Raw genomic sequence first — 22,553 nt, 5'->3', positions numbered from 1 at the left:
CTAGGAAGGCATTTGAAATTAACCTATTCCTAGATACTAATATGAATGAGTCTATTTATCTAAATGGACAAAAATATATCCACATTCTTTATTTATTTAATTGAAAATCATCAGTTATTTCAAAGGGAACTCCCGAAATAGGCATTGCTCTTGTGTCGCGGGGACTTTTACAAACATACAAACAACGGACACAAAGTACAATCAGACCCGAAACAACTATTTTTGGATCATCTATTCAAGAAGTAAAAACAAAATCACACAAATTCGTTTTGTATGGGAATCGAACCCACGACTATCAAACACAAAAGATATTACTATCATTAACAAAAACAGGGGCATTATTAAAGGTTTATATATATAGGAAATCATATTCTAGTATTAAGATATTTTTTATCCTCTACTAAGCCTTATAATATTAACATATTTAATGCAACGGGAATCGTACCCGAGCATCTATAACTTAAGCTCGTTCCGCAATACTTCCGTTTACCAAAAAAATAATTTATTTCTCACTAACTGACCTTAATTTCTTTAATTCGTTCTAAATATTCAATTTAACTAACTTTACGGGTATTTCAATAAATTAAATATTTGAAAATTTCCCTTCAAAATATGACTATATCTATAAAAAATAAACTTTATATCATAAGTATGTCTAAGGAGATAATAATATCAATATTCTAGAAGAAATTTAACCTGTCCCACTGCTAGGCATTTGGTATAAACGTAAGTCTATCAGTCTAGCCTTTCTTCCAACTATGTTGGAGTCGGCTTCCAGTCTCACAGGATGCAGCTGAATACCAGTATTGTACATGAAGCGACTGTCTATCTGACCTCCACAACACAGTTACCTGGCTTATAACACGATACCCTTCGATAAAACTAGTTGTCACACTATCAAGCTTCTGACTACTGTTAACGACTGTCAAAGATCTTTGAAAATGACAGCCGGGACCCACATTTTAGCGTGCTTTCCAAAACACGGAGGAACTCGATATGTATAAGATGGTCCCCCATCCACAGAACAACTTCGACAAGCGCGGCTTAACCTCAGAGATCGATCTGCGGGACTGTTGTTACTTCACTTATATACATAGAATTTGTAAGTGACAAAACACTGTATAACTAATCAGAGCTTACACCATGTTTATTTATAAAATATTTAATTAATTAAGTTATATCTTGTAGCTCCCTAACCCCCCGGTTTCTGAGTAGATTTAGGGGTAGTTTATCTATTCAATAGCGTTTTTTATGAGTTCAAACGATACTGAATAAATAAACTTTCGCTAAGTGTACCTCCCCTAATTATCACATGCTCCAACGGTGAAGGAAAACATCGTGAGACAACCTTGCATGCATAAAATTTGTTTAATACATTTATTGAGGGCATGCAAAGTCCCCAACCCGCACTTGGCCAGCGTGGTGGACTCAAGGCCTAACCCCTCCCTCATTACGGGAGGAGATCCTTGCCCAGCAGTGGGACATTAATGGGTTACCTTATTTATATATTAATTTAAGTGCACCAGAAACCGGGGCTTACAAATGGTCGAGAGTTCGAATCCAACACACCAATGACTTTTCCAAGTGATGTGTGTATTATAAATAATGATCACTTGTTATACAGTCAACCAGGGTAACTTTGAATCATTTGGGTAACATTGACAGCGGGAATATGAACTAGTTTCGATTATTTTTTCATATGAAACACACAATTGATAAAGGTTTATTTTAGTTTTGCAAACTTTTATCAATTGTGTTTGGTTTCATATGAAAAAATAATCGAAACTAGTTCAAATTCCCGCTGTCAATGTTACCCAAATGATTCAAAGTTACCCAGGTTGAGCTTAACGGTGAAGGAAAACATCGTGATGAATGACATGTCTGACAGTTGTTTAACACAGCTCTTGAAGGAAAGTGTGTACTTTGGAGTCAAGTGCTAATTCTTATTACGGGAGGAGACCCTTGCCCAGCAGTGGGAACTTAATGGGTTACAATTTTGGCATTTTTAGTACATTATTCATTTATTTTATTAATCTCATTAGACCTACTTATAGTTATAAAAAAGGTATTTTCTATATAAATTATTTACTTAAGTTAAAGTATGTTTCAGAAAAAATGTATGTGTGTTCAATTATGTGTAATAGTACTTTTTTTAAAATCACAATATACGGGAATCGAACCCGGTAACTCTAGTATTACTTATTAATAAATATTTTAAACTTAATTATGGTTTAATTATATTATTATATAATTGTGGAAAATATGTCTACAGGGACATTAAAAAAAGATAAAAGTGGGTCCAAAATGAACATGATCAGGATTCGAACCTGTCTCACTTTGACACAGAAATAAGTCGTACGGGGATCGAACCCGTGTAAGTGTAAAAAAGCCATATTTAGCGATACTTATACCCGTAAAACTAGTTAAAATTTTAAATTTACTTGTATATAATTTTCAAAAATTACATTTAACTATAGGTGAAATAAAAACTTAAATGTTTTGACAATTTAAATCTTCGAAACTGAATTTATCAAAAGGAAAATCATCTTTTAATTTGATTTTTATCAAAAAAGACTCAGTAACTCTGGATGCAAGGACAAATTTGTAAAAAAAAATAATTATTGAAAAAAAAATCGCTGAAAAAGAATATTATTAGAAATCCTATTGTTTGTCTTTAATTTCCAATTTTTATTTACATTCTCTCATCATTTGCGACCCATCACCGTTGCGATACTGGCAACATTAGGCAACGATGGTGTTGCCAATTTATTTAATTCTCCCTTTAGCATGGCAACACTGCCTTACATAGCATTACGCATGCATTATATCTTTTCGAAGCCTTTAAGGGATTTCTTTACTCTATATAATAAAAAAATATGATTGGTTTTCTATCAAAATGGTGGCTATATGAGTGATAAAAACATTTATTTTTAAAATAACCATGAGTATCTAAACATTTTTGACTAGAGAGTAAAGACTGGAAGATAAACCACGAGGGATTTCTTCAGAATATTCAAAAATAATGTTGATATTGTATCTTATTATATTCCAGATTTCTGTATCATTCCTGCATTCACACTACTGACCTAATTTATTCTAAAAAATTCTTGTTAAATGGGATTCCCAAGAACGGACGTTAGACAGGCGGCCAGTTGTAAAAAAAACATCAAATAAATCTTTTTAACGGTATGTTTTTGAGAAAGAAAACAAGTTGTGCCGACTCTACTCAACGTGGGATAAGGGCAATACAAATAAGATTTACAAAAAATGTTGAAATCTTAGAGTACTTGAAGATAGAAAGAGAAAGGCACTTCACAGAAGAAATAGGCACTTTAATGTAACACATATTATTATATGCATGTTATCGGCACCACAAACCCATATTATAGGTCCACAATCCAAGAAATATCAAGATTATAAACGTAAAGGCAAAAACTTCAGAACGGATTATAATCTATACTAATATTATAAAGCTGAAGAGTTTTTTTGTTTGTTTGAACGCGCTAATCACAGGAACTACTGGTCCGATTTGAAAAATTCTTTCACTGTTAGATAGCCCATTTTTTGAGGAAAGCTATAGGCTATATATCATCACGCTACGACCAAAAGGAGCAGAATACCAGTGAAAAATGTTACACAAACGGGGAAAATTATGTCTCTCTTATGTGACGCAAGCGAAGTTGCGCGGGTCAGCTAATAATATATAGTTCGGCTACAGCGGTAAGTTTTATAGAAACCAGCCAACGGGCCAACTCAGATACTCAACTGTGTTGTAGTTAGTTGACAGTGTGTTGTGTACAATACACAGATACACTCTGTATTACATCACTCTCATAGTGCGTGTGACGAACACCACCAGTGAGAGCTCAGACGCAGGACCGACGGCTTAAAAGATACAAAATTCAATAATACCCAAACGCTATTGAATAGATAAACCACCGTTAAATGTACCTCAGGAACCGGGGGTAAATAAAGCTTGAAAATAATTAGATCGTGGTAAGAATCAACATAAGATGGACCGACGACCTGGTAAGGGTTGCCGGAGTCCGATGGATGAGGGCGGCCCAGGACCGGTCCTATTGGCGCTCGATGGGGGAGGCCTTTGTCCAGCAGTGGACGATTCCCGGCTGAGATGATGATGATGATGAAGAATCAACATTATTTCATTACAGCGACAGTTTTATGTTCTAAAGGCATACATCGCTCATATAACCACCAACAGGCAGACATAGCCATTTTGATAATCAACTATATATTGTTAATCTCTTGATATTGGGATCTGCTTAAAATAATATCTAACCTTATGTTCTTTCTGATGATATGGTGTGACCCATTGACGTTTTATAATACGAGAAATTATAGAAAAAATTTGGAAATTAATAGCAAGACAGTTTTAAAGAACATGACTTTAATTACTGTGATAATCTTAAATGTTATAGTCGCGTTATGTCTTATTTATACGGTTTAAAGCAAAATTGATGACTAAATATTTGGTATTTATTGTTATTACTTAAAATAAACTGAAAGCAAAATCTTTTTCATTTTATGCAAGCATTAATTTTGATGTATAAGGATGTAATGACAAGATATCGTTTTCGACGTCCACAACTAAGTTGGATGCTAATAAAATATTAAATTACTTTTCACAGTAATTTTTACATATGACGCGAATTTAAACTATTACTGCGAGTTCCCACCAGAAAAGTTTTGAAAAACCGACAACCGGCTCTCTCGAAGACAACTTTTCATTCGAAGTTAGTCTCTTAAACCCTTTCAATACTACAATTTTAACATATTTCTATTCAAAACCTACTCAACTAATAATCAAAAATTCAAGCCAGTTCCTTAAAACGTCTCCCACGTGACATTTTCTTAACAAAATTTTAATTTTCACGTCAATGAGCCACGACCGCGCGTGCAGGGCTCCCCGGGCGGCAGGCAGGGCTCCGGCGGCGCACTGAGACAACGATGCTTGTTGCTATATGTTACGACTAGTACGACAGTGAAATTGTACGGATTTCGTTGTATATATAAAGATATATAAGCGACAAGAACACTGTCGTATTTGTATAAGAAATTTAGTTTGGTGTAATAATAAATTTTTATTTGGTATCATTTTCTTTGAAAAATAAGTTTGATAGTTAATTATTTTATCTTTGTTATTATTGGAAAATAATACCAAATGTATTATTCAAATTAAATAAGAAATAATCATTTTATTTATATATTTGACATCGATTTTACAACTTGGAGCTAAAATATCTCTTCAAAAATATGTTCTTAATATTTATTTTATTTCATAATTCGGAAAGTAGATAAGTCATGGATAGTTTTATCTATAAGTAGTAAAATCGACAATACTTTTAATAAAGCGCTCAGCTTCAGAGAAAAATAATTTATAACACAGACTTTTAGCTTAAAAATACTCATAATATTTTATCAAAAGTATAAAAAACTAATAATTTCAGTACTAATTTTAATAAAAAATTCAAATAGTAAAAATAAACTTTCAACATTTCGTTTAAATAAACTTCAAAAGTAAATATAAGATAAAAGTCTGTAATATCTCAAAAACGGGAATCGAACCCGCACTCAGCATACGAAACACCAATCAGGGTTCGAACCTGAAACATCAGAGCGTAAATGACTGAAAGAAAAAACAATAGATTAGTTAACAGCTGCATTGAAACCTGGAATCGAACCTGGCAACATACAGTAAATGAACTCAATTTAAATATTCATAGGCTTTTTGATAACACCTTACTTTTAAATAGACAATATACAATAAATATGTAAAGAAGATGCAAAAAAAACATTAAAAATTTATAGAAAAACTATAAAAAACACTAACAATATATGTATTATAAACGCATACGTCACGCTCACGCCACGCACACGCAACGCAAACGTCACGCACCCAACTCGCACCGTTTTTACATATTTAAAGTCACTAAATAGATTGATATATTATTTTCAAATGAAATATAGACATATAAAAAATCAAATATGCGAAATAAAAAAAGAAACTGCACCACACATATATTACTATTAAAATATAATCATTTCGCTAGTTATATATTAATATGGTATATAACCATATAGTAAGTCAAATATATTAAAATTCTCTTAGTAGAAAACACCTAGAAAAAAAATCCAAAAATATTATTTTTTTCTTCGCACGGGATTTGAACCCGGGACTGAACAGAGTACGGCAACGTTCATTGTTGTTTATTCCTAAAATTCTTTTAAAATAAAGCATTGGCAATTATATTTAATTAAATATAATAATTATTCATATTTAAATTAATTAAAATCGTATCTAAGAGGAGTATTGGAGGAATCAGTAAAATCTATACTAATATTATAAAGCTGAAGAGTTTGTTTGTTTGTTTGAACGCGCTAATCTCAGGAACTGCTGGCCTGAATTGAAAAATTATTTCACTGTTAGATAGCCCATTTATCGAGGAAGGCTATAGGCTATATATCATCACGCTACGACCAATAGGAGCAGAGTACCAGTGAAAAATGTTACAAAAACGATAAAAAATTTCGCCCATTCTCTAATGTGACGCAAGCAAAGTTGCGCGGGTCGGCTAGTAAATTATAACATTATGACCAAGATAGAAGCAGTGATAGCAGAGTCGTTTAAGTTGGTACCTCCCACGCAAGTGGTTGCAGGTTCGAACCCGAGGCAACACACTAATGACTTTCCTAAGAGCGTATTAGAAAAAATCAATTGCTCTAACGGTGAAGGAAAAACATCGTGATGAAACCTTGCATGCCCAAAATTTGTTTAATACATTTATTAAGGGCATGCAAAGTCCCCAACTCGCACTTGGTCAGCGTGGTGGACTCAAGGCCTAAGCCTTCCACCTCGTTTGGGAGGAGACCCTTGCCCTGCAGTGGGACAGAAATGTTTATTTTTTAAAAGCACCCTTTTGGCGCGGTCATTCTATAGATGGATGACCGCATAGTGGTATTCGAACGTAGCGTCTCCGTGCTTCGGAGGGCACGTAAAAAGTCGGTCCCGGCAGTTGTATTCTAAAATAACAGTCGTTAAGTCATGTCAAAGGCCTCTCGGGCGGCTTGAACAACTTTGACACTAGTTTGACCACTAACCATACAATGAACGAACGACTGAGGGGTATCGTGTTATAAGCCCGTTCCTACAGACAGCTCTATATAAAATACTGGTACTCAGCTGCATTAGAAGCAGACTACAACATAGTTGGAAGAAAGGCTATACTGATGAGTGACTTTATAATCCATACTATCCATACTAATATTATAAATGCGAAAGTAACTCTGTCTGACTGTCTGTCTGCTACTCAATCACGCCTAAACTACTGAACCAATTTGCATGAAATTTGGTATGGAGATACTTTGATACTCGAGAAAGGACATAGGTTATATATCATCACGCTACAACCAATAGGAACAGAGTACCAGTAAAAAATGTTACAAATACGGGAAAAAAATTCACCCATTTTTTTTTTATGTGAACCGAAGTTGCGCGGGTCAGCTAGTAGTAAGACACATAGATATGTTTCCTCCAATCTCCTCTCATGTCGTCCCCGTGTCGTGTCCGTGTGCTCGCTCACCTGTTCTCTCGCCTTCTCTTTATCTTCCTTCTCTTTCTTGCGCAGCTCGGCGAGGTGCTCGTTGAAGTACGTCTCCCTATCCCGCGCCTTCTCTATACCTTTGTAGCGATCGTCGCGGCCGAACTTTGATGTGAACTCGCTGAATGATGACCTGTGGATATAATATACAGTTAGTATATAACACAAGTGATAGCCGAGTGGTATAAGTTGACACCTCCCACGCAAGTGGTCGCAGGTTCGAGCCCGAGGCAACACACCAATGAGTTTTCCAAGTAATGTGTGTATTAGCAATAAAAAGGTATTTGACTAGCTACTCAAAAACCTCGAATCTTATCTGGATCAAATATTGGTATGCCTTGAGATGTTCATAAAGTTTAACATTCCATAAAGAGTAGCCCATTTGACTAAAAGTCAATATCACATGTTATGACTGTGAAGGAAAACTATGCGATGAAATTTGTTCGTGTGGGCATGCAACCCGCACTTGGTCAGAGTGGTGGACTCAAGGCCTAAACCCTCCGTCATTCTGAAAGGAGACCCTTGCCCAGCAGTGGGGCAGTAATGGGTTAAATTTATTTATTTATTTAGTATATATACCGACTAGAACACGGATCATCAAACGGCAGTTGCCGTATCATCATGGCGAAGTATGTCACAGTACAGACAGATTTGGAAGGAAATAGGGTAAGCCTCTGCCCAGCAGTGGGACACATAAAGAGTTAGGGCTTTTCGGAGTTACGTGTGTATTAGAAATAATTATCACTTGCTCTAAGGGTGAAGGAAAACATCGTGATGAAAACTTGCATGCCTAAAATTTGTTGAAGAGAGCGTGCAAAGTCTCCAACCCGCACTTGGTCAGAGTGGTGGATTCAAGGCCTTACCCCTCCCTTGTTTGGGAGGAGACCCTTGCCCATCAGTGGGACAGTAATAGGTTGAAATACAATACTAACTTGGAGTGCAGCTTGGCCTCGTCCATGAGCGCTTTGAAGGCAGTCTTCTTCTGCGCTAGCCGGTTCTTCTTTTCTTTCCTCTCCTCCTCGGCTCGATCGCGCACGTATTGATCGAACACCTGCATACAAATAACATATTATATACATATATACATAATTACACGTTTGTTATACGCAAAGGTGTAGGCAGAGTATGTGATCACGCGTCGCCTATAGTCCTGCTTGTGACCTCTCACTGGTGGTGTTCGTCACAGTGATGTAATATAGAGTGTATCTGTGTATTGTACACAACACACTGTGAACAAAGTCTTGCTGGTATTCCGTCAGACCTCTCACTGGTCTACTGTCACAGCGCACCATGAGAGTGATGTAATACAGACTGTATCCTGTGTATTGTACACAACACACTATTGTTAACTGATTTCTATGAAATTTGTTGTTATATCGTCTAGAAGAACCTATCGTACCTGTCGTTGCAATTTACTCTCTTACCCACGGTTTCTGCATCCAAAAGCGTTTAAGTTCATATAAAAAATATATTTAAAATAGATAAACTACTGCTAAATGTAGTCAGAAATTAAGGTTAGTCGTATAAGGGCTAGTAGGACGTCACCGTACCTGGCGCCGCTCCTTGGAGTTGAGCATGAGGTAGCGCGGGTCGAAGACGATCTTGTGCAGCTCCTTCTCCCAGGTGGAGAAGGCGGACACGTCCTTCTCGTGCAGCATGTGCAGGAAGGCGCGCAGGCGCTGGTGGTGCGGCAGGGCTCCGCGCTCGCGCGCCGCGCGCACCTCGGCCTCCACGGCCGCCGCCGCGCCCACGTCGATGCTGCCGCCGCCGCACAGCGACGACGATACTACCTTCTGCTTGTCTGGGGGACAAACACAAAATACACTTCAAATTAATAAAAAAGCCAGATCCACATCAATCTATCCTCAAGCTAGAATCATACGCGGCCAAATCGCGAGAAATACCACACGCGCTAAAGTAAAAACGTGAACTATCCACAATCACAAATGGTTTTTTAGAGTGAATCCGAATATTCACTTTGGCTTAAACAATTTTGGCATGAAGTTACGTTACGTTCAGATTTGCATGGCGGTAATCGTTTAAAGATTAAAATTGTTACATATCGGAGACTTGCGTAGCCTTATGAACAAAGGACCTAAAAGCATAGGTTGTAGTTACACCACTAGTCTAGTCTATAATTATAAAATCATAGAAATTTCAATAAAATTTATAGGCAACAACTAGCTTGTGTATTTTAGAGAATGTCTTTTTTTTACTGTCTGACTACTACTAACTTTTGAACGGATTAAATAAGCTGTAAGTCTTTGTAAGCTGTAAGCTGCTTTCTCTGTAAGGTTTAAGTCCACGTACCGTCAGTGTCATCGTTCTTGTTGCGCTTGGAGTCAGTGGAGTCGTCGCTGCTGGAGTCGGCCGCGCGCTTCAGCTCGCCGTTGCTCTTGTTGCCCGTCGTCGACGTTATTGAAGATGCTGCGTCTTTGCGCTACAGACCACACGACAAATTATTTGACACTAGTTTTTACCCGCGACTTCGTCCGCCACCTGATTTTTTTAATTTTAATAAACTTGTCTGAAAATTCATTTATTGTTATATAACAAGAAAAATTATTTATTACGTGATCTTTAGGGGTTTGGGGGTAGGGGAACAGGTTTCGTTCATCAGTTTACCATGCATGATTTTTTTTTCAAGGCACCTCCCGCTCTAAGAATTGCTCTTGTGTCGCGGGGACTTTTACAAACATTCAAACAACCAAAGTACAACCAGACACGAAACATATTTGTGGATCGCACAAATAATTGTTCCGTGTGGGGATCGAAACCACGACCTCCCGACGCAGTGGTATCGTGATATCGGCGGGGCGACCTAAACCACTGCACCACACATGCAGTCAAAACAATCACCTTATATTATGTCCATCTAGTACACAGTCACTTGTTGCTATATTCATACACACAAAGTTATATATCTCACCTGTAATTCCAGCAGTGCAGCCGGCGGCTGGCTGACGGCCTTGTCGACGTCAGCGCGGCCCATGAGGATGGCGGGCCGCTCCCACACGGACGAGTGGGCCGCAGAGTTGTAGAAGAACACCGACCCGTCGCCCGTCCATACCACGCACCTGCGACCAGGAAATACGGTTGAAATATCTAACTAATTAAAATTATTACTGTCCCACTGCTGGACCAGCGAGACTTAGAATAAGGGATTATGCTAAAGAGATATTCAGACCAGCAGGTTTACTCCCGGTAATTGAATTTTATTACAACGGATTCTATAATATTAGATCGGGGAAAAAGTCTTTTCGCATTATAGTATGTATGAACTTGTAATAAAATCTTTTCTCTACACAAAAAAGCTCGATATTTGGGTACCTCACGAGATCACTGAAAGAAACCTAATGAACCGTGTACTCATTTGTGATTCTTGAAGCCAAAGAGATTTTATTACGTACTAGTAAGTTCTTACGTACAATAGTGCGAAAGGACTTTTTCCTCGACCTAATATAATAATAATAATGTCCTTGCCGATGCGGCTACGACGGTCAGTTTCATTGAAACTGGCCAACGATGCAGGACTTTGTTTATAGTGTCCAAGTGTGTGCACAATACACAGGTACACTCTCTATTCCATCACTCTCATAGTCCGGTGGGACGGATAACCGACACGACCAGTGAGAGGTCAGGCGCCGGACCGACGGCGACACGTGCTCTCCGAGGCACGGAGGTCTTCGACCTCAACTTCCTAACTCCAGGCAATTTCTAAGAAATTCTTAACAGAAAATCTCAGAAAAGACTTTTTGGCTTGACCTAGGATTCGAACCCGATACCTCTCACACGGCGGCCGCATACACTACCGACGCCACAGAGGCAGTTACAATATAATATACAGAGGTGACTCACCAAGGTGTGCCAAGTATAGGCGTGCTAGATATAGGTCTGCTGCGGTCCTGCTTGCCCTTCTCCTTCTCTTTCTCCTTCTCCCCCTCGTCGGGCTCCTGCTTGTCGTCGTTCTGTTCTCGTTCTGCCGTGCCGCGCTCCGCCTCTGTGGCTGTGGTCGCTGCTTCGTGTGACTCGTTGTCTAAGAGAATAAATAAGTTAGTAAAATCTTTAGTCATAGAGCAGCTCCATTATATCATCCAACATTGTAAAACTTTCGGCGATTGAAAATTGTGTGAGTTAGTTGCTAGCTCTTCTCATAAGACTGTACACTTTCCGAGCTAGTGTTAGATTCAGTAATTGTAACGACTATCATAAGTGTCAATATTTGACCCAAATGAATAAATGATTTGATTTTTATTTTAAATCTGTAGCACGATTCTGTACAGTTGGTACTACAGTATCGAGAGTTTGACATTTAAAATGTACTACAAAAATAGTTTCTAAGACGTCTACTACAGGCGCTGAACCGATTGACATACAAAATCTTTCGACAGCTAGCCGGTTGTTGGTAGTCGATAATGGTAGAGAATAGAGGTAGCTTATGAGAAGAATAACTAATTGGAATTCAATAATTAATTGTTATATAATAAACTAGCTGACCCGCGCAACTTTGCTTGCGTCACATAAGAGAGAATGGGTCAAAATTTTCCCCCTTTTTGTAACATTTTTTTGCTGCTTCTCTGCTCCTATTAGTCGTAGCGTGATGATATATAGCCTATAGCCTTCCTCGATAAATGGAATATCTAACATTGAAAGAATTTTTCAAATCGGATCAGTAGATCCTGAGATTAGCGCGTTCAAACAAACAAACAAACTCTTCAGCTTTATAATATTAGTATAGATTATATCCGTGGTATATTTATAGCTAAAGTTTATTTAAATCAGCACCTAAACGGCTTTATTACCTAAGTGACCCAAGCTACAAAATATATAATAACCTTATATTATTTATACTAATAAATATTCTTTTTAATAAACATATAAATAGATATAAATACCATGTTCTGTAGAATATCCAGCGTGATAGCGCAAACATACACACATAATATTAATATATGTATTACATATTATTAAATAGCAGAGCCGCGCGGCTCCGTTCACTTATAAATTAAGAGAAATAAACTTTGAATATCGTTTATTATTTAGCCTTAGGGAAAAATTTTCTTTAGAAAAGAACTGAAACACGTTTTTATTTGTTTCTAATCAAAATTTCAGTCAAGACAGTCACCCCTGATTTCTGAGGTACATTTAGCGGTAGTTTATCTATTCAAACTGTTTATTTTATATGAGTTTAAACGCTATTGAATAGATAAACTACCGCTAAATGTATCACAGAAACTGGTCATTGGTCAGTAATGTCCTGAAATTCAAAAAGAAAAATTTCAGACACAAGTTTAGTTAGTTGCAGTTAGTAGTTTTAAACTATACATAAATAACATAACGCCGTTTATACTGTAAGATGTAGACAGAGATATAAAGTATTACTCACCAACATCAGACTCCAGGTCGACGACCTTGCCGTCGTATTCCTTCCTGAATCTTTCGCCTTTCTCCTTCAAGATGATCGCTTGGAGCTCTATAACAATATAACCAGTGTTAATTATTACTGTCCCACTGCTGGGCAAGGGTCTCCTCCCAGAATGGCTGAAGGGTGTACTACATTTTTTTTAATTTAATAATTTTAAAAGGTAAATCGCGTTACGTCATTTCCTCTGGCGGGGGACTTTTATTGGCAACAAGTGTGTATGTAGTATGTGCAAACGGATAAATATTTGTTCCGTCCGGCAAACGAATCTACGACCGACCGACATACAAACGCCACACAAAGTACAACCAGACCCGAAACAAGGATTAGTGGATAGCACAAATAATTGCTTCGTGTGGGAATCGAACCCACGACCTCCCGACGCAGTGGTATCGGCGTGGCGACCTAAACCACTGCGCCACGGAGGCAGGCAGTGATGTAATACAGAGTGTATCTGTGTATTGTACACAACACACTATAAACTAACTACAACACAGTTGACTAAATACAATAAAGCTAGCCGCCGTAGCCGAACATTGGCAAGGTAGACATAATTATAAACACGAGCATCATCTCTAAATCCCGGTTTCTGAGCACTTTAAGCGGTAGTTTATCTATTCAAACGGTTTTTTTACGAGTTTAAACGAACCTACCTACGTTAACCAACTTTGCTACTATAACGTAGGTAAGTTAGTTTTTTATGCACCTGTACTTCGCGCTACCTGAGAAACGGCCCCGCTTTCAAGGGTGCGCATACTTCTTAACAACACATTATACTAACAATCCTCAAATTTCAGCTTTGTTAAAATGACGTAGGTCTGGGGGCTTTGGGATCTTGTACTATACCGCTAATGTACCTCAGAAACCGGGGTTTGTGATGTACATACCCTCTAAATCCTTCATAGGCTTGGGCTTCTCCCACACGCTCTCCTGCTTGGCAGCGTGGTAGTAGTAGGCGCGACCGTCCGGGGCTCGGTGCGTGCTCCACTCCGCTGCCGCCGTCACCAGCTCTGGAGGGATCACCTGCATACAAACATACATACATGTAGGAGTGTAATGTATTATAAGTCTCATGTGATAGGAGATGAGGTTATTGCCATATCTATACTAATACTAATATACTAATACTAATAATGTTATAAAGCTGAAGAGTTTGTTTGTTTGATTGTTTGTTTGTTTAAACGCGCTAATCTCAGGAACTACTGGTCTGATTTAAGAAATTATTACAGTGTTAGATAGCTCATTTATTGAGGAAGGCTTTAGGTTATATATCATCACGCTACTACCAATAGGAGCAGAGTACCAGTGAAAAATGTTACAAAAACGGGTAAAATTTTTAACGCTTATGTAACGCAAGCGAAGTTGCACGGGTCAGCTAGTTGAGAAATAATCTCTAACAATAAACTTTGCCAGTTACGGTAATCGACCCTAGATTTCGTGATCAACAGTGCCTAGAGGATAAGAAACTATACACTACAGTTTAAAGCAGTGTTTATTATTCTAAGGTCGGCTGAGTTATTAGATTGTAAGGATCTTAGACATGACCTTTTATTAGTACGCTTAATATTCTTACAAGACTAGACTGGCAGAAAATGTCTTTGGCATAAAGTCCGCCTTTATACAAATTTGTATAAGAAGTTTAAATAAATAAGACGGTCACCCATCCACAGAACAACCTCGGCAAACGTAGCTTAACCTCTGAGATCGATCCGCGCGGCTGTTGTTAACTAAGCCACGAGCTAGTTAGCATGGATTCCTATACTTCTAACTTACAAAATGCATTGTACTCACAGTCTCCTTCTTCTCAGGGGGAGGTTGTGTGGAGGAGGGCTCCTCGGCGGCGGAGGAGTCGTCGTCGCGCGCCGCGCTCGCCAGCTGCGTGGCTGCACCTCGGAAATATCGACACATTATGACATCCGGATAGACAACTTTTAAACTCTCGCGTTGCATGTTTAATCTATACTAATATTATAAAGCTAAAGAGTTTGTTTGTTTGTTTGAACGCGCTAATCTCAGGAACTACTGGTCCAATTTGAAAAATTCTTTCAGTGTTAGATAGCCCATTTATCGAGGAAGGTTATAGGCTATATATCATCACGCTACGACCAATAGGAGCAGAGTACGAGTAAAAAATGTTACAAAAACGGGGAAAAATTTCACCCATTCTCTCTTATGTGACGCAAGCGAAGTTGCGCGAGTCAGCTAGTGTATAATAGAATACGGGAATTAGCGCGAACACGCATTTTACCTTAAAATGCCTCTGGATAGATAGCGATACTACTATACTGGGGCCATAACAAACGTATGATCTAGTCTTTCTCCCAACTATGTTAGAGACTACTTCCAGTGTCACCGGATGCAGCTGTTTACCAGTATTTGCATGAAGGGACTATCTATCGGACCTCCACAACACCTTGGTTATAACACGATACTTAGTAAGACTGGTTGTCAGACTTTCCAGCTTCTAACTACTGGTAACTACAGTCAAAGACCTTTAAAAATGACAGTTACTTAGCCATGAACTATCATTACAAAATGAAAATTATGTGCCTTTATATATAACTAGCTTCGGCCTTAAAAAAAACCTTTAAAACAAAAAGATCGACTTGGTCATCGCAAGAAAACACAAATTCGCCATTAACATTTCAGGAGCATTAACTTCTCGTCGTGCTGTGTAGTGTGATACATACTAATAATCAAATCATGCGATGGCCAGGTCGGTCTATTTGTTTTAAAGGTATTTTTTTAAAATTGGCATGATAATAACATACGTAATAACTTAAGACAGAAGGTCCTTTAAGTAGAGACTAAATAGATTAATCGACTTGGTATTATACAGGGTGTCCCGAAACTCAACGATAATCCAAAACAGGATGAAAGGCCAAGTCATACCGGTTCTAGGAAAAATAAAAAAAAAAATCCATATCACTTAGTTCAGCAATAATAGACACTTTTCAAAAAAGTTGAAATTCCACACCTTTGGTCGCATTTTCAAGTCCTGTGATCACCAATGTCACAATTTCGCTGTGTTTTTTTCAATTTCCTGATCTTCATTAAATATGCTATTAATCGTAAAACAAATTAATGCACAAAACATTGTTAATTTAATAAAAAAAGTTAAGTTTTAGTGAGTCATGGTTCACAAAAATATCGTTAGTTAACTTTGACGCTTCATATTGAAAAAAAAATGTACTACACTACCCTTGGCAAGTTATTTCAAAAGTTGGCGCATTTAATCAAGATTTGAAAATGGTGCAACACTTGCCACTTTTCTTGCCATTAAAAATTTTATTTTTATTTGAACGACGAGTATCCCCGAAAATGGATCGGACGGAGTGGTACAATTGTATGGCCTCCTCGTTCCCCCGATCTAAATCCAGTAGATATTTTTTACTGGGAATGCATAAAAGAAAAAGTCTATTCGAAATCAATACAAAATCTATCAAAACTGCGCCAGAAAATTGACACAGCGTCAGAAGAAATAAATGCAAGGAATTTTGCTTGACTGGTGCAAAGGTCTTTTGTAAGGCGTTGCAGAGCCTGTATTCGTGCCAGAGGAAAACAATTCGGAATTACATTAGTTTAAGGAGAATAATTAAAAAAGAACGATGGTTTGTTCATTCCTTTTTTTTTATTATTTTTACCTATTATGTTTATTACATTAAATATTGGTTATGCACTGAATCAATTACCTCTTTACTAAAAATAATTGCTTTCCTCTAGCACGAATACAGGCTCTGCAACGCCTTACAAAAGACCTTTGCACCAGTCAAGCAAAATTCCTTGCATTTATTTCTTCTGACGCTGTGTCAATTTTCTGGCGCAGTTTTGATAGATTTTGTATTGATTTCGAATAGACTTTTTCTTTTATGCATTCCCAGTAAAAAATATCTACTGGATTTAGATCGGGGGAACGAGGAGGCCATACAATTGTACCACTCCGTCCGATCCATTTTCGGGGATACTCGTCGTTCAAATAAAAATAACATTTTTAATGGCAAGAAAAGTGGCAAGTGTTGCACCATTTTCAAATCTTGATTAAATGCGCCAACTTTTGAAATAACTTGCCAAGGGTAGTGTAGTACATTTTTTTTTCAATATGAAGCGTCAAAGTTAACTAACGATATTTTTGTGAACCATGACTCACTAAAACTTAACTTTTTTTATTAAATTAACAATGTTTTGTGCATTAATTTGTTTTACGATTAATAGCATATTTAATGAAGATCAGGAAATTGAAAAAAACACAGCGAAATTGTGACATTGGTGATCACAGGACTTGAAAATGCGACCAAGGGTGTGGAATTTCAACTTTTTTGAAAAGTGTCTATTATTGCTGAACTAAGTGATATGGAATTTTTTTTTTATTTTTCCTAGAACCGGTATGACTTGGCCTTTCATCCTGTCTCGGATTATCGTTGAGTTTTGGGACACCCTGTATAGATCTCACAACTTTTTACGGCGAGACTTGAGGTTTTTACAGAATGTTTTTGATTGGATATTAATTTAAGTAACCTGGAAAATAAAGCTGTACTTAAGTTAACTTGTATTGAAACTTACTTGAGTCAGGTACGTTGCTGGCTATGGTCGGTGGGGGCTGGGCCACGAGAGGTGCGGGCCAATGGCCCCAGGCCGCGGGGCCAGGCCAGGCGCCGGTCCCGCCCGCGCCGGGGAACGACGACGGCGGGTAGCCTTGACCGGGGAAACCGGTTACCATGTTACCTGGGAAAAAAAATAATTTGATTTAAATAATAATAAATAAATTTAACCTATTTAGGCCTTGAGTCCACCACGCTGGCCAAGTGCGGGTTGGGGACTTTGCATGCCCTCCATAAATGTATTAAACAAATTTTAGACATGCAAGGTTTCTGCACGATGTTTTCTTTCACCGTTGGAGCAAGTGACAATTATTTCTAATACACACATAGCTTCGAAAAGTCATTGGTGTGTTGCCTCGGCTTCGAACCTGCGACCACTTGCGTGGGAGGTGTAAACTTAAACCACTCGGCTATCACTGCTCTGTATCAAAAATCATTTCTCTACACAAAAAAGCTCGATATTTGGGTACCTCACGAGCTCACCGAAAGAAACCTAATGAACCGTGTACTCATTTGTGATTGTTGAAGCCAAAGAGATGTTATTACAAGTTCATACATACTGTAATGCGAAAAGACTTTTTCCTCGACCTAGTATTACAAGAAGCCTTGTACAAAGAATTACTGAAGAACTCTTTACTATACTCACCGTTAGCAGTCTGTGTGATCGGTGCAGTCTCACCGGGTGGGATGTCATCGTTCATGGCCTCAGAGGGACTTGTCTGCTGGTCCGGCTTGTCCTTCGTCTGACCGGCTATATAAAAATTAACATTAGATATTGACACTACAAGAATAAGGTACTATAATAAACTTGTAGTCGTAAAAGGTTCATCTAAAATGCTCAGACTATGTAACTTTTTTCGTAAATAATGTTGAAATTGTAATTATTACAGACTGAAACATTTTATTAGACACTTATTTGATAACAAAGAAAATATGACATAGTGACGTCACTACGTCGTATTTCTAGACTGTGCTTTTGTCATTTCATAAAGAGTAGCTGATTTGACTGGTAGTGAACTACCGTATGGTTTTAGAAATATTTTTTATTAATATTTATTATTAAACTTGCTACCGGTCCTCACGAAGTCCTAAAGGACATACGAAGAGGTCGGTATCGACTCCGTTATTAACCAAGGATTTTGCTAGATACATCTTGGAAGTCCAGCAGGCTTACTTTCGACAGTACAGAGTCAAAAATTAAATGGTAGTTTTAAATTTCAAACTAGCGCACAAGGCTCGGAACCAGTTTAAAAAATACCGGTTTTCCTCCGAATTTTTCTTAAGAACGTGAACATTTTCAGAACTTTATTTTAACCTAAATTACATAAAAAATAAATAACCGGTTTATTCGTCGAGCGGCATATCCAAAGACCACTAGGCATGTCGGCAAACGAGCTGCAACTTAAACGTATTATTATAACCGGTTTTTATCACTCTAAACCGTTACATTTGAAAAGACCTTTATGTAAATACTGTTCCAAATATAGGTTCAAAAAAACCGGTTTATGCAACGAAACCAAATGTAAAGGCTTTGTACATAATAGGTCAAGTGCATAATAGAGGTTTAAAAATTTAACCGGTATCCGAGCCTTGCTAAGCGCACGCTTAAAAACTACTATTTTTTGAAATGATATGAAATGAAATGAAAATAATTTTATTGTTGGCAATAAACAAATATAAACAATAAAAAAAAGAGAACAATATGTGCACGTATTGCCAACAATGAGGCCCTCATTCAGCTATATGCTGCAATACCACGATTCGATTTGACATTCGTTCAAACTAATCTAATTTGAGATTCGATTCGATACTGTAGGGAGTAAGCCTGGGCTTACCAAGTTGTTGGACTATATTTATGTATACACATTACGTCAATATGTTTGTATAGCTAGTAACACACACATGCATTGTTGGAAAACAGAGAATAACAATAATAAGTTATGACGGTGAAATATCAATTAATAATAGATTTTGAGATTAACATAATGTTACAAAGTTATTTCGGAAAATATCTGAGTTTCATAGTAAGCTAAAGTATGGTTTATTTTGTAAACAGATAAACGTATTTATTATTAATAATATTTTAAAATATATTCAAAATGATATATCACCGTCACAAATATGTTTTCTAAATACCAAGCTTAATAAAAAAATGGGTAAGCCGGTTTAAAAAAAAATCGCAAATCATAAATAATATAAAACAACAGCAGATTTGGGTAATTGAAGTATAAATACGAAATATACGATTTCTATCCATACTAATATTATAAATGCGAAAGTAACTCTGTCTGTCTGTCTGTCTGCTACTCAATCACGCCTAAACTACTGAACCAATTTGCATGAAATTTGGTATGGAGATATTTTGATACCCGAGAAAGGACATAGGCTACTTTTTACCCCGAGAAAATGACGCATTTCCCGGGAAAATTCAGGTGGCGAATTAAGTCGCGAATAATCAATATTATAATGACATTAAAATAACAAAATTCCGTTGTCATGGCAACTGTTTTAATGGCGGATATGCGTTAGCGCGACTTCGTTATATTAGGAGATATTTAAATAATTTGGATATGTTTTTCGTGAAAAAAAGGCATATTATATATCATCACGCTACGACCAATATGAGCAGAGTTACAGTAAAAAGTGTTATAAAAACGTGGAAACTTCTGACCCATTCTCTCTTATGTGACACAAGCGAAGTTGCGCGGGTCAGCTAGTTTAAAATATAGCGAATAAAATGTCACTTATTAAAAGATTATATATTTATCTCGATTCACCTCTTTTCTACATAGGAATATACATTAATATTCTTTTGATATTACCTAGGTCCAATGATTTAAATACCTAATAATGATCTTACATTTTTATAATAGTTTTCTTATTTACGTAAAGCCTTTTTATGAAGGAAAAGCTCTATTCTTTACAATCATTAACAAAGCATACGTATACGCGCGTATACGTTAACACGTTCCCTGCCCGCGACGCGTATGTGCGTTCTACAAAACGCACATACGCGTCAGGGGCAGCGAACGTGTTAAAAAAAACAAGCGCACACGATAAAAAAAAAACTTAGCTATAGGCATTTTTCTGATAGAAAATAATGAAAATTTTAAGACCTGTATTAAGTACCTAATAAATAAGCATTAGCCGAAAGTCTACCATACTAGCCAAGTGAAACCTTGCATCAAGAAATTTTAATACACTATGTTTGTCAGTCTAATTATCTGAGTGATAAAAATAGTTTAACTAATCTGATCATCATCAGTCTAGCCTTTCTTCCAACTATGTTGGAGTCGGCTTCCAGTCTCACCGGATGCAGCTGAATACCAGTGTTTTACAAGCGGCGACTGCCTAATAGGCAGTGCCTATCGGACCTCCACAACACAGTTACCTGGCTTATAAGATGGTACCCTTCGGTAAAACTGGTTTAAAAATAGTGTCACTAATGCAAGCTGGCTCAATAAGTAAAAATTATTTAGCACTACTGTCCCACTGCTGGGCAAGGTTCTCCTCCCAGGACGAGGAAAGTATGGAAGCTTGGTTTCTCGTACTCGCAAGCGCAAACTTTGAAATACCATTTTAGTGGAAATATAAGTATGCAATTTGCGCTTGCGAGTTTAACAAAGTTATTTATGAGCGCGTTTTGCTCGTGTTGGAAACCGGGCTTTAGTGTTGCCAACCATCCCTTAAAATAACGAATTTTATTCTTAATAAATTAACTGTTGTTTTTTACCTAAATTATTCTCTATTTTATATGTCCGTATTAATTTTTCTATAAAATCAGATATACTCTGTTTCATCTAAAAGTTGGCAACCCTCAAAGATCAAAAGCTTGAGTTCACGTAAGCCAAGTACAAAGCAGTAATTGAAAAGAAAAATAAAAAGCGAAAGTAATAAGGTCAAATTGGGTAACTTTGAATCATTTGGGTAACATTGACAGTGAGAATATGAACTAGTTTCGATAATTTTCATATGAAACCAACACAATTGATAAAGGTTTAACTTAGTTTTGCAAACGTTTATCAATTGTGTTGGTTTCATATGAAAAAATGATCGAAACTAGTTCAAATTCCCACGTTCAATGTTACCCAAATGATTCAAAGTTACCCAGGTTGACTGTAGTTATAAATGTAGTTTGCACACTTAGTCGTCAAGTGTCTGACCTGTAATGTCGCTGGGTGAGCCGGAGCCCGGTGACAGGACCACGGCGGACGTGGTGCGCCCCGACCGACGATTCATTACTGTCGACACGCGAATTCGTCACTTTTGTCATTTAGAACAACTTTCGCGGTAGCAAATATAGATTGAAGTTTCAAATTACATTTGAGACTATTCAGATTTGTTTTGTTGTGATTTTCCTGACGTTTCAACCGAATTTTAGAGTATAGTTGTCTATATTATATAAAAATGAATTGCTGTTCGTTAGTCTCACTAAAACTCGTGAACAGCTGGACCGATTTGGCTAATTTTGGTCTTGAATTATTTGTGGAAGTCCAGAGAATGTGTAAAAGGTGAATAAATTTGAAAATGTGCGGTATTAAATAAAAACAAGAAAGCGTGAGCGCGGGTCTGCTAGTATCTATATAAACATGAATTGCTGTTCGTTAGTCTCGCTAAAACTCGAGAACAGCGGGACCGATTTGGCTATTCTTGGCTTGAATTCTTTGTGGAAGTCAAGAAAAAGTGTAAAAACAAGAAAGCGTGAGCGGAGCTGCTCGGGTCAGCTAGTCGCTGATAAATTCTTAATGTCATATTTAAAAGCGTTAATCAAAAGAAAAATTTCTATATATTTTTTTTTTCTAAACAAAATATTTCCAAATATTCCTCGAGCACTGTCCCCTTGGTTGACAGCTGGGAATTTTCGTTCCCACTTGTCACCCGAATGACGAATTTTCCCAGTTGCTCCCTTTGCAA

General features: G+C 37.3%; 1 protein-coding gene across 5 annotated transcripts in view; it reads right to left on the bottom strand.

The window, feature by feature from the left end:
- LOC142985114 (transcription elongation regulator 1-like) overlaps positions 1 to 22,553 on the bottom strand; it is a 57,157-nt gene that overhangs the window by 25,250 nt on the left and 9,354 nt on the right. For 3 of the 5 annotated variants that reach the window (XM_076133082.1, XM_076133077.1, XM_076133078.1), the window contains exons 5-16: positions 21,803 to 21,880; positions 18,286 to 18,390; positions 17,602 to 17,763; positions 14,833 to 14,930; positions 13,929 to 14,064; positions 13,006 to 13,092; positions 11,478 to 11,655; positions 10,549 to 10,696; positions 9,930 to 10,059; positions 9,170 to 9,420; positions 8,552 to 8,670; positions 7,602 to 7,752 (exon numbers count right to left, since the gene is read on the bottom strand). In XM_076133082.1, the coding sequence (XP_075989197.1) occupies positions 7,602 to 7,752; positions 8,552 to 8,670; positions 9,170 to 9,420; positions 9,930 to 10,059; positions 10,549 to 10,696; positions 11,478 to 11,655; positions 13,006 to 13,092; positions 13,929 to 14,064; positions 14,833 to 14,930; positions 17,602 to 17,763; positions 18,286 to 18,390; positions 21,803 to 21,880 (1,643 nt within the window). The remainder of the gene's footprint in view (positions 1 to 7,601; positions 7,753 to 8,551; positions 8,671 to 9,169; positions 9,421 to 9,929; positions 10,060 to 10,548; positions 10,697 to 11,477; positions 11,656 to 13,005; positions 13,093 to 13,928; positions 14,065 to 14,832; positions 14,931 to 17,601; positions 17,764 to 18,285; positions 18,391 to 21,802; positions 21,881 to 22,553) is intronic. The other 2 variants (XM_076133080.1, XM_076133081.1) reach the window with 2 other exon arrangements.

The sequence above is a fragment of the Anticarsia gemmatalis genome, chromosome 29 (assembly GCF_050436995.1).
Source record: "Anticarsia gemmatalis isolate Benzon Research Colony breed Stoneville strain chromosome 29, ilAntGemm2 primary, whole genome shotgun sequence".
Taxonomy (NCBI): Eukaryota; Metazoa; Arthropoda; class Insecta; order Lepidoptera; family Erebidae; genus Anticarsia; species Anticarsia gemmatalis.
The sequence above is the reverse complement of the archived record's forward strand: the minus strand, read 5'-3'. Positions and strand labels throughout refer to the sequence as shown.